The 13,544-nt window shown below is 39.9% G+C and overlaps 1 protein-coding gene across 1 annotated transcript in view; it reads left to right on the top strand.

The window, feature by feature from the left end:
- The first annotated feature begins 577 nt into the window (after positions 1-577).
- Positions 578-13,544, top strand: part of GABRA4 (gamma-aminobutyric acid type A receptor subunit alpha4) — a 63,279-nt gene continuing 50,312 nt past the window's right edge. The window contains exons 1-2 of the mRNA XM_002917013.3: positions 578-854; positions 1,227-1,345. Coding sequence (XP_002917059.1) covers positions 769-854; positions 1,227-1,345 — 205 coding nt within the window. The 5' untranslated portion in view covers positions 578-768. The remainder of the gene's footprint in view (positions 855-1,226; positions 1,346-13,544) is intronic.

The raw sequence follows: 13,544 nt of genomic DNA on the forward strand, positions 1-13,544 counted from the left end.
TACTTTCTAAGTTTGGTGAGAGTCCGCCCAGCGAATTGCAACCCCTCTTACCAGGAAGAATCTTCTTTTTTTCCATGCCCACCTCCCAATTCCCCCTCTCCAAGCACCTGAAGGGGAGAGTCCCAAAGTTTGTTTCTGTCCATATTTGATCCCCTGTTGTCATCACGGTCTCCCATACCCATGCCCAGCCATTCCAGTCATCCCCCTCCTTCTCCACCTCCAGCCTTGAAAATGGGTACAAAATAGGTCCTGGAACAACCAACCTAAGGAGAGAGAACCTTCATTGGTGAAATCCAGATCCCAGCGGGGGGATCAGGAGGGAAAAAGTGGAGGCAAAGCAATGCTGTGGGCAGGGACCCACTTGGGGTTGGGGGTGGCAGTGGTGAGGAGGGGAGGAAAACCAGAGTTAAAGGTCGGAAAGAACTTGCTCAGCCTTTCGGTGCAAGCGCGCCAATGTTAACCTCGGAAGCTTCACGGTGCGGGCACGAAAGGGTGTTGAGCGGTATACATAGCTCTCCATACACATTGAGAGCTCAGCGAGAAAAGGAGGGGGCGATGGAAGGCAGGTTCCGCCTCCCCCTGGCCCGCGTGCACACACGCGCCCACCGCGGCTCGGGCTGGCTGAGCGCGGGCGAGTGTGAGCGCGGGCGAGTGTGAGCGCGAGTGTGCGCACGCCGCGGAGAGCCTCTGCCCTCGCCTCGCACCCTGCTCAGGGCATCTTGAGAGCCTGGAAACGTGAACAGGCTTAAAGTATGGCATGTTGCAAAGATGGTTTCTGCCAAGAAGGTACCCGCGATCGCTACGTCCTCCCGGGTCAGTTTCGCCCTCCTGCACTTCCTGTGCCTGGCGGCGTGGTGAGTTCCCTGGGGTCCTGAGGGACAAGGGTGGAGAAGTGGCCAGCTCCGGGCCCCCGCCGGCCGCCGCCCCTCCCAGGGCAAACCAGACCCTAATGTCTTCGCTGTAAGGTCAGGGGCCGCAGCCGGGCTTTTCAGTGACCGGGTAGACGCGGAAAGCAGAAGGGGCACTGGGTGCAAGAAGAGTGTGGGTATTGGGGTGCGTGTGCACAGGGTGCGCCTTTTCTGACCATTTCTCTGTCCCCCATCCTTCAGACCTGCCTCCTTCAGCTTGGGGCAAGAGACTCTTTCCCTAGAAGATAAACCTGTTCCCACCTGTTCTGTGGTCGAGTCTTAAAACAACCCCTTCCTCCGTTTTTTTTGCATATGCAGTTTAAACGAATCCCCAGGACAGAACCAAAAGGAGGAGAAATTATGCCCGGAAAATTTTACCCGCATCTTGGACAGCTTACTCGATGGTTATGACAACAGGCTGCGTCCTGGATTTGGGGGTATGAACGATTTCAAAAGCTCAAGTGTGTCCTGTCTGTCCCTCTCTCGGTCTGCCTGTCTGTGTATCATTAGGTATGATTCGAGGGGAAAAATGAAAAATCTCTCTTTCCATCTCTCTCCCTCTCTCTCTCCCTCCCTTCCCCTTCCCCCCCTTGATGAGACCTCTGACAAGAAGACCGCCCCCACCAGTACTTTCCCATCTCCCTGCCGCCTCAGAAGCTTTGCCTCTCCCCCACAATAATTACCTTCCGGGACCTGACTGCTGGGTGGGGGAGGTTGGAGGGAAAGAGTCAAAAATGGGAACTTGGGGCTTGGTTGCCCAGCTGCGCTGCGCCCTGAGAATGGACTTCCCCTGCACCTGGCCACTTTGCTCGGAGCAGGTTGCTCCTGAGGCAACTGATACGAAGTCCCTTGTCCTCCCACGTGGTATCTGTCCCTCTGCCAAAACCTTGCCACCCTGTTCTACCTAGGACATGAATCTGGGGCACGAAGCTGCCTGCTCCGCTAGAGAACCCAGTCCTTTCCCGTTCTCTTCCACAGTGGGATGAATTTTTACTTTATTTGGGGAGATGGCATTTACTTCCCTCCTGAGACTTTGGAGTCAGAGGTGTTTCAGGTTTATTTCTTCCTTAAGTATTTATAATGACTATAATAGAGGCACATCCATTATCTGTACTGTTGCTCTTTTGCATGGTCATGTCCCCTTTGGTTATATAATGAGAATTTATGGGGCAAGCATTGTGCTAGGCACTATGTTCGCAGAATCTCAAGATATAATTCTTACCCTCAAACACCCGCTCAGTCCAGTTCAGAGAGAACATGTGACTTCACCCCAAGTGTCAGCTCAGGTCTTCGGACTACCAAGTCCATGTTCTTTCCAACTACACTGAGCTAGTTATCCCCTGGGAAATGAGTTGAACAAGACATGGGCTCTATCTTAAAGGAGCCTCTAGTAGTAGTAGTAGTAGTAACAATAATAACTACTAATCTTGTATTTATTTATTTGAATTTTCATATATACCAGGCATTTTATAGCCATTACTGAGAGTAAGCTCTTATTATCCCCATTTTACAGATGAAGAAATTGAGGCTTGGGAAGGTAAGTAACCAGTTCGAGTTCGCAGTTGGTAAATGGCATGGGCAGGATGTGAACCCAGGTCAGGTTGTATATTTGAGAGACAAACCCATGAAGACTGAGAGGATATCAGTGTGGGAAGCATCACATGATATTAGCAGCACAGGGCACATTAAACTTCCTGTTGAGAGTGTGTAGGAGATAAGATGAGGAGAGTATGGAAAAAGCGAAAGAGGACAGAATCAGACATGGTCTCAGGTTTGAAAGAATTATCAGAAGTAAAATAGAATTAGAGAGAGTGGAGCTGGATGATTTTTTGGAGTCTGATTAGTCTGGTTCTTCTCATTTAACAAATGAGGCCACTGCAGATTAGAAATGGAAAGTGATTTATACCGGGGCACATAGCATATTAATGGTTGGCTGGAATCAGGTCTTCTGATCCCAAACTTTTTTTCTGAATTTTATTGAGAAGGTTATAGGAGGTCATTGAGGGTATTAATTGAGTTTTTGCATGTTGACAGTGATAAATCTGGATGAGGATGAAAGATTCTCCTAGTTCTTCTCACATTGCCTCTCCAGCGGTAGGATGCTCAGCACTGCATTTGCCTTCGTGCAAATCTGAAAAGAGGCTTCCTTGCAGAAGTGAATCATTTGTCAATGCACGATCTTTCACAAGTGACTGTGAAATTATCACTTTATATCCAAAAAAAGAATTTTGAGGAGAATATTTCAGATGATGTGGTATCATTGAAGACTATATTATATCAATAAAATAGGATTTATCTGCCCATAAAGGTTTTAAACATGACATTTTAAGTAAGGGAAAAAAATAACAGAAACATCAAATCACACGAGTTTAAATATTTATTAGAGAATTGATGTACCTGAACATAAATTAAAGTGAAAAATTATAACTGAGATGATATGGTTTTATTATTAAATGGCAAAAGTTAAAATAATATCTGCCCAGTTGGCTATAATACAAGTATAACTCAAAAAGAAGAAGGAATCCATTGTAGATGTATCCTTTATACCGACTACCCTCTCCCATAATACTACGGAGACAATAAAATGAATGAAATCCATCTATGTAAGCCATTACTAGATTTTGGCTAGCTGCAGTATTGCTGAAACGACTCAAGGGCATTATTAGTCATCTTGCTTGTCACTGCCAAGTGATCTGCATTACCCACCTGGAGATACTTTTATAGCTTTATGGGAAGAGGCTGAATTCACCTTACTTCAAGTGTGAGCAGTTGCTTAATCATTAAAAATTTACTAGATCACACACTTTTTTTTTTTTTGGCTATGCTTATAAATATTTGTGGTAAATGTGATTCATTTTTTAGAAATGGGTCATTCTCTGTAAATGCATAGCATACCAAATGTGACGGGAATTGTAATTCTCACCTGCAGAAGCCATGTAATCTGTTTACGGGATGTTATAAATGAGCATCACCGAAAATCATAAGAAAACTCATTCTTAGCACAGACTGTTGGATACCACAAGTTTGGTGCCTTCTTTGACATTTCAATACCTTGTGGAAAGTTTGGTATTTTAAAAATAAAATGAAAACAATTCAGATTTTGACCAGTATGCTATAAATACAGATTTACTTCCTGGTTCCTTTAATCCTACTTCTGCTCTTTGCAGAGTATTTACTTTATATCTGTTTATACAACTTAGCTCTGTTCCATTTAAAATAAAGCTAAAAGCAAAGATTTGAATTGAAATTGGATGGTTTGTGATTGCTCAGTAGGCCGGCAGGGGTTGGAATAGATTTGGAAACTAAATTACATATTTTTAACTCAGCGGCACAGCTTGCAACAGGGAAGTAAAAGGAACTGAAATCGTTCTCTTCTTTTCATCCCTCCAGGGTCTCCTCTCCCTTGTCTCCTACGTTCTCCCATTGGAGAAGAAAAGGGGAAAAGGTGAGAAGAGAAGGAAGGAGGCATGGTGTGAGAAGCCAGATTGAGACTTTTGAAGGGGTATAGTTCTTTTGGCCTCTGACAAATCAGTCTGCTGTCATCCTGAAGTAGCTTGCATGTGCTTAGAAGTGGCATACAAGTGAACCCTTCCACAAAGGAGCTAGAAAATTGTTCCCCTGTGCTCTTAGCCCCTTTCAACACTGTTCTACGCCATCTTAAAAATGCAGAGCTAAGGTATTAACCACCAGGAGATAGTTTAGGAAGCCAGTCCTTAACCACTTCCATTTATCTAAGGATTATGCAGCCCTTGTATATTTAAATCTTTGAGGCACGTGATCTGGAATAATAAATACTTCAACTAAGTATAATTGCCTTAGATCATCTTCCAAAACCTCTCTGAAATGGCAACAGACCATTAGGTCGGTTTTGCAAGGTTTCTCACCAGCATAGCCGGACTTCACATTAGTGGGGTCCTCTACAATTTGGAAACCTTTTTGCATACAATGCTTAGTAAGATTCCCATAACAACACAAAGAGATAAGCACAGTGGGCATCATCTTTGTTTTGGAGGGGAGGCTGAGAAAAATTCTAATGAATTGCTCAAGAACCCTAAAACTGCTAGTGGACAGGCCACTAATAGACAAGGCAGCTGGTCTATTGCTACATCCACTTCTAAAGCTTTCTTACTTCCTGTTTACCAAGAGTGCAATTTTCATTAACGTACCTTCTTGTTCCTAAGTAGGTTATTAAAATAAGCAAAACTACATTTTCCCCAAAGGAGTGAAATGAGAACTTTTATTCTAAAGCTTTAATAACATTCTAAAATGGAAAAACAAATATGGAGAAGTATATACACTTAGGTAAATTTGGAATAATTTTCCCACACAAATAAAAACATTTGTGCAATTTTCTCAAATGATCTATATCCTAACCTAAAAAAATCAGATGAATGCACTAACCATGTGCTAGCCTTATTAATCGAATGTCTACAAAGAATAGATTTTTTAAATATGTAGACAAAAAGAACACCTCAAATCCACAGAGCAACAGAAAAAGAAAGCTTCATTCTCTCTTGATTTGTCACTCTCATTTATGTATTCATTTGTTGAACCAATAGATATTGAGACCACTATGTATCAGGAACAATGTGAGGTTGTAAAGATGTTATTCTGAATCAGACAAAGGCCTTTGCGAACTTTATAGCTAAGCAGTGTAGAGAGATAAAAATAACAAAAACAAATAGCAAAATATTAAGGATAATGCTGTGGAACAATCTAATGGCATGCTAAGATAGAGAATTAATTGGGTAAGGGATCTAGTTCAGATACAGTGGTGAAAAAAATCTTGTAAGTTGAGCCTTAAAGGTGACAGATGTGGAAAAGGTAAGCAAAAGTTGTTTCTCAGGAAGGAAAAAAAAGAAAAGAAAAGAAAAAGCAAGTGTAAGGATTCTAAGGTAGAGAAGTTAGTGTGCTTTAGACATTGAAGGGAGTCCGGTGAAAGGAGTTCAGGAAGGTAGTAAGAAAACAAGTAGAGGAATCTCACAGGACTAGCTTCTTGCGGTAAGCAGAGGCCAGAGCATGCAAGGCCCTTTGTAAAAGAGTTTAGATCCATCTTTGAGTGAACCTGGAAGCCATTGGAGTGTTTTAGGTCGAGGGAATGACTTGGTGTGACTCAAACTGTAACATGATCACTTTAGCTGCTGCATATTAAACAGGAAGACTCAGATATAGAGGTTGGGCAATATTGGAAGCCAGGAGAGCAATGAAGTTTTTTCTGGGGTCAGAGGCGGGGGTGGTTTTCTTCATTAAGTTTTTTTTTTTTTTAAAGATTTTATTTATTTATTCGACAGAGATAGAGACAGCCAGCGAGAGAGGGAACACAAGCAGGGGCGTGGGAGAGGAAGAAGCAGGCTCATAGCGGAAGAGCCTGATGTGGGGCTCGATCCCATAACGCTGGGATCACGCCCTGAGCCAAAGGCAGACAGTTAACCGCTGTGCCACCAAGGCGCCCCCTCTTCATTAAGTTAATGGTGGCTTGGTATAAGATGGTAGATGTAGTAAAGATAGATTTAAGTGAAAAAATTGAGATATATATTTTAGAGGTATAATTCAACAAGTAATTGGTGATGGCTTTCATATGTGTGGTAAAGGAAAGGGAGAAGTAAAAAAATGACTCCTGGATTTTTATTTTGAGAAAAAGGGTAGAGGATGGCACTATTTAATTAGGGAGGAGGGGACGGGGGGAGGGAGAAGAGAGATGGGGGTGCAATCAAGAAATCATGTGCGGATATGTTAAGAATGTTAGAATACATATAGGGAGTCCTAGTGGTTGCACATATTTGTTTATCGGACAAGAGTTTTCTCTGGAGATATACAAGAGAGTCACCAGCATATGATACTATGAGAATACATGCCTAGAGAAGAGTATAGAAAGGGCAAAGAGCCCAGAACCAACCCTCCAGGAACATTAACAATCGAGGAAGGGCAGAAAAGATCGAATTGTCAGAGGAAGATGACTGTGATACAGGTGGGCACTCGGAGCATGTGAAATTCTAGAAGTCAAGAGACTGAAATGTCTTAGGAAGGAGGGATGAGAAGTCTCTCAAATTCTTCCAAGATTAAATAAGATAAGGCTGGCCACATGGAGATGTTTCATTTCATTCACTTTTCATTAACTTATTAATCATATAATATGTGCCAGGTACTGTTCTAGGATGGCACAGGGAAATGCATCAGTAAACAAAAGGGATGCACTTCCCTGCCTTCATGAGCTGACAATGTAGTGAAAGAAACAGAAAATGAGCAACAGAAATAAGTAAAATATAGAGTGTCAGAGGTCAATAACTGCTATGGAGTACTATACAGCAGGGGAGGGGTTGCACTTTTAACGAAAGTGGTAGGAAAAACTTCAGTGGGGAGATGATATTTTCAACAATGATCGTTAAGGGGGTAAAAGCAGAAGCCACATTTGTATTAAAAGAAACTCTATGTGTGAAAGTGCCAAGCATGGAAGTCAGTGTCGCTGCAGTCAAGTTTAACAGGACTGAGGAGTAAGAAGGGGGTATGATACAAAGATGAGGTTGTTGAAAGCTTTGCAAGCTGGTAAAGACTTTGCTGTTCCTCTGAGTCAGATCCCAAGTGATTAGAGGGATCCCAACAGGAGCAAACCCTGAACTGCCTAATTTGCAGACTCACTTTGGTTGCTGTAGTGACAAAAGGCACTTGGGTCAAGGGCAAATGCAGAGAGGTTTTCACAATTAACTAGGTGAGAGATGATGGACGTCTTCACCAAGCTGGAGGCATGAAGCTTGTAAAGTTGGAAGAAGTGATCAGGTTCTGGCTATATTTCAAAGCGCTGGTCCACCAATGACAGCTAGAATGTGGAGTGTGAGAAAAAGGGAGGTGTCTGACTTCAAAGCTTTTGACTTGAACACCTAGAAAAATAGAGTTGCCAACACTGTGGCAGGAGCAGATTAGGGGTGTGGATGAACGATTTGTATATGGATATGTTAAATTTGAGATGCCTATTGGACATTAGGCAGAGATGAGTCTGGAAAGCAGGGATGATTGGTATGTCAATATATATAGTACTTAAAGCCATAAGACTACAGGGATCATCAAGAGACTAAGGCTGATATGGAAGAGGTACAGGTAGAGAACTCTGAAGTCTCCAGGGTTAAGAGGTGGGGAGTTGGCAAGAATCTCTGTCCCGGAAGACTGAGGAGGGGCCTTTGAAGTAGGAGGAAAATCTCAGAATATGCATACTGGATGGTAAGAAAAAGGAGGAGGTGGGATTGATCATTTACTTCTTAATGCTCCTGACAGATTAAGAAAGATAAGAACATAAAATTGGGTCACTACATTGAGCAATACCTACCTCTTCAGTGATTTGACAGAGCAGCTTTGGTGGTGTGATGGTTATGAAAGTCTGATGGGGGGAGGAGTCTTCGTATATTTGCCCAGGGGAACAGAGAAATAGGGTGGTGAGTGGAAGGAGAAGTCGGATTCAGAGAGCTTTTTTAAAAATGAGAGAGATCAAATTATTTTTTAAAGTCCATGGAAACAATGCTGTAGGTAGAGAAAACTAATGATATTGATGAAAGGACTTTTAGTGACTCCTGAGCATGAAAGCCAGGTTACAACAGATGATAGAGTGAATAGAAAAGGAAGAATTAGAGGCAGTGTGTATGGATTTTTTTCCCCCAGAAGTTCAAAATGTGAAAGGGAGGAGAAAGAGGGAAGGTTGCCTTCTTTTAAGACTAGAAATATCAGAATACATCTGTGTACTACTGGAATAATCAAGTAGGGGATAATGTAATATTACAGTGGAGGGAAGGGATAACGGAGAGAAAGACACCCTTGAGAAGATAAGAGACTACAGAACCCAGAACACAAATTTACTTTGTTATTTTCTTGGTTTAGCAAAAAAGATGTACCACCACTGTCATATATTCGCATTTTCTTTAGGGCAAGGATATTTGGTGTTTCCCCGAATATGCACTGTAAAATCTAGATATAGGCTATTAGCAATTTTATGGATATTTATATAATATTTCACTGGGTTGTTAGTTTTCTTTTAGGTGAAAAATACATCACCTTGCATTATATAACTTTCTAGGCCTTTTTATTGTATTTCTTTTTAAAAGCCTCTTGTGTACAGAACTGGATTCCAAATTAATAATACTTGTTTAACAATTACTTTCATTATTGGTCCACAGGTAACTTTCTTTTTATCCAGCCACCTGCCCGTCTATTCATTCATTCATTGTAATATCATAAACACAGCAGTTCGAGCATTAAAGTGCACAAGCGTGACAACTTTTATCCTGCTAGGGAGTTTCCCTCATCCTCTCTTCCTGTCTCTCCACCCACAGTAACCACCATTCTGAGTCCTTTTAAATTATTTCATAGTTTCCCTTTGAATATTATTTTTTTTTAAATTTCAATTACAAAAATTTAATGGTTTTGAACATGTTATGTATTCGCTTTTGGTGTGTTTTTTTTTTTTTTTTCACTTAATTGTGTATTGCGAGGATTCATTCTTGTCTTGCATATCGCTGTAGATCATTCATTTGACTGCTGTGTGATATTTCCACTTCATAGGAACCAGTTTATTCATCTTCTCTGTTGGCAGTAGGCATTTTGCTTATTTCCAAGATTGTGTTGCTGTGAATATTCTGGCCCAAATTTCCTGCTGTAAATGTGCAAAAGTTTCTTTTGCATATATATCCAGGAATGGATTTTTCTGGATCTTAGTGTAAGTGGGAGTTCAACTTGATGAGATAATGCCAAACTGTTTTCTGTGGCGGTTTTACAAATTCAAACTCTCATTTACAATGAATATGAGATTTAGGATCCACAAAACCTTCAACCATATACATATATATGGATATGGAATATATATATGGATATGGAATACATAAAAAGGCATTTGATTGTGAAATAATTAGAATTTTCTGATTTCTAATGTGGTTGAACATCTTTTCAACCCTTTATTGCCTATAAGAATTTTCCTTCTGTGAAGAGCATCTTCATCTTTTGCCCATATTTCATTGTTTTTTAAAATGCTCTTCTTATTTAAGTACCTTAATCATTTAAAAAGTTGACCTGGACTGATAGAAGGATCATAGGACATAGGAAGCACTAATCTTTAATGTTATCTAAGTAAAACTTGAGAGCTCTCTCTTTTCTCTGTGATATCAATGGATATCTCTTCTTTGTTTACTCTGTAGGAAGGTTAGCATTTCTGTATTTTTGATAACAAACAAAATTAGATATTTCTTTAAATATATCACTCAAGAGTCCTTGCCATTATTGTATGTCCTAAGTACTTTAAGTGTCCTGATTTTTAGAAGCACATCAGCAGTGTTTTGTAAGATGTAGCTGGATACATGAATTTAGGAGGCTAAAAAACCAGAAATATGTCCTCAAGCGGGTAGCTGGGGACACCCTATGAACAAGGATCGACATGTTTCAGTATAGTAAAACATCTGAGGTCTTTCTCCTGGTGCTACAGCAAATTGGACACTGTTATTGGAGAAGAAATTAAATTGTTATATCCTTTGACCAGGTCTATACAGCTGAAGTAAAGTTAGCAATGGAAAATCATCTGATACATTGTTAATTGTTTTCCTACTTTCCACCCAAGTTAGATTCATTAATAAGATGGGAATATTCCTCTGCATTTCATCTTGGTAGTGTTGGCTCTTTCTTTCAAACCCTACTGAAGATCACTTTGTGTGCCTTACAAAAAGCCAGCTACATTTTGGGGATTAAAAGACATTTCCCTATTACCAAAGAAGTAGGATTTTTAAAATAAAATATGTCTTTGATGTTACACAAATGAATATAACATTATGAGAAGTCCTTCCAAGCCCAAAATTATCTGGTTTCTATGTAATTATGCTCTTAGTAAGGTTGATTTGAACATCCTAAACAGTAGTGTTAGGGGAAGCGTCTCTAAGAATCATTCTTAATTACATAGCGACCATTATTCATAGAAAACTGATTTATTGGAAACCTACTACATTTAAGGCCTGAGATTAGTTCTGGGAAAGGATACAAATATAAATAAGACACATTTTCTGTTTTAATCAGGAAATATTTTTAGCTTAACTGGTGTAACAAATGCATCCAAGTAATTTTTCTTTTGGGGAAGTTTTAAAATCACTAGTGGGCTGATATTAAGAACACAAACAGATAGTTATTCACCACCTAATATGTGCAAAGCACTATGCTAGTTGGGAACTTCAAAGAGGACTAAGATTTCATCTTTGCTGTTAAGAGAAGAAAGACAGACTCGAACAGGCTATAGTAAGATAAGAGCAAAGGCGTAGAAAGAGCTGAAAGAACATAGCTCAGAAACATGCATAAACAACATTTAGGAAATTTAGATATGGCATGTTATGTAGTAGATAGAAAATTATAGAAGTAATTAATTATTGATTTATTTAATGATGTCATTAGCATAGAAAGCTAACGTACTTGGGAGATCAATACACGGGGGTTATAATTCTGGCTCTGGCATATGATATTTAATCTCTGTGAGCTCAGTTTCTAGATCCATAAAATTCTCATGATAATATCACCCTTCAAGGGTGTCGTGAGAATTAAATGAAATAGTGTATGGAAAGAGGCTAGTATCCCACCTGGCACATGGTAGGCCTTCAATAAATAGAATTATTATATCTCTGCTTTTTGCTCTTTGGAAAAAAACCTGTTTCCTGGGAGCAGTGACACACCAGCATGCCCCTTGATCTGTTCACACTGCATCCCCTCTGCTGCATTCCTGGTGTAGACCATTATCATTTCTCAGCTGGGCTGGTATGGCAGCCTTTTATAAGACCCCTTCCTCTACTCTTGCTTCCCTGTAATTTACTGTCCAAACAACCCCCAGAGTGATTTTATAAAAAATATAATTCAGATCATATAGTTTCCTTACTTCAAACTCCTGATGGCCTTCCAATGATTAAGGGATAAAAATCAAACTTCCTTACAGTCTAAAGCAGAGATGTACTGAATATCAGAGGGAGAAAACTTTGGGAAAGAACAGAGGAAAATTGTTTCTTTTGTTATTTCTGTATTCTTTTGCTTGGGCGGCCATAACAAAATACCACAGACAGAGTAGCTTAAACAGTAGCAAGATCAAGGTGTCAGCACGCTTGGTTTCTTCTAAGTCCTTTCTCCTTTGCTTGCGGATAGCTATCTTCTCTGTCTTCACATGATCTTTCTACTGTGTTTCTGTGTCCTAGTCTCCTCTTCTTTTAAGGGCACCACTCACATTGGCTTTGAGCCCATCCTAATGACCTCATTTTAACCCAATTTCCTTCTTGAAAGACCCTAACTCCAAATACAGTCATATTCTGAAGTCCTGGGGGTTAGGACTTCAACATATGAATTTGGGGAACATAATTCAACCCATAACAACCTCTCTATGTGTTGTATCTGTCACTGGGATTTCTACAAGTTCTTTTCCATGTAGTTTTAACAACTGTCACTATAAAGTGTATTCTAAGTATGTTGCTTAAAAGATGCCCCTTTAAGAATATGGGCTCAGGGTAGGTCTCTGTCCACTGACACTGGTTTCCGTTCTGTTTATGTGGCTTTCATTTCTTCTCATTCTCTTCCTTACCTGCTTTCGCCAGCCTCACTGGCCTCTTTTCTAGTCCCTGAACACACTAAGGTCTCTACTGTCTCTGAGGTTTTACCTTGAAGTACTTTATGGATGGAAGGGCAATTCTCTCTGTTCTTCCAATGGCTCATACTTACCTCCAGGTCTCAGTTTAAAAGTCACCACTTTGAAGAGTGGCTCAAAAATCTAGGCTTTCCCAGGCTCTTACTCCATTACCAGCCTGTTTTGTACATTCATTCTTATGAATGAAAAGATTCTTCCATTTAATTTATTTCTTTATTATTTATATTCAGACTCTTCTAACAGCATGTTAACTCCCTGAGGCAGGGAACTCTTTTATTTACTTATTTATCTATCTATCTGATGTATTTAATTTTATTTTTCAAATTTTTATTTAAATTCTAGTTAGTTAACATATAGTGTAATATTGGTTTCAGGAATAGAATTTAGTGATTGATTACTTACATATAACACTCAGTGAGACAGGGAACTCTTAAGTCTTGTTTACCACTGTAGTACTAGGGCCTGGTATGGAACCTGATAGTCAGCAGGTGCTCATTCATTTAATGTTTATTGAGTGAGTGTCCAAATGAAATCCCTCTACCAATCATATAGTTTTAGAATCTCACTAAATCTCGAAGACTTATATGATCATATAAAGCAAATACTGAATAATGTCACAAACTAAACAATACTAAGATTCTTGTTCTAGACAGAAACATTTTTTCAAGAATCATTAAGAAAGTATTATGTAAGAAACTGAAAATACCCATTATTATCATGAAATCGTTGTAACTACAAGAATTAGCATAACCCCACACCCCTTAAAATAAATTTGTAAGTAAAAATATCATTGGCCTAATTCCTCTTCTACACTTCCCTTACTCCCATAGAACATTCACAGTATTAATATTTTACAGGACATAATTTGGTAAATACTATTCTAGAAATCAGATGAACACTGTAAACTAGAATAAAGTGAACTGTATCACCTAAGAACTTGTTAGAAATGCAAATTGCCAGGCTCCACCTTAGACCTACTAAATCAGCGGGGGGGGGGGGGG

This window comes from Ailuropoda melanoleuca, chromosome 11 (genome assembly GCF_002007445.2).
Source record: "Ailuropoda melanoleuca isolate Jingjing chromosome 11, ASM200744v2, whole genome shotgun sequence".
NCBI lineage: Eukaryota > Metazoa > Chordata > Mammalia > Carnivora > Ursidae > Ailuropoda > Ailuropoda melanoleuca.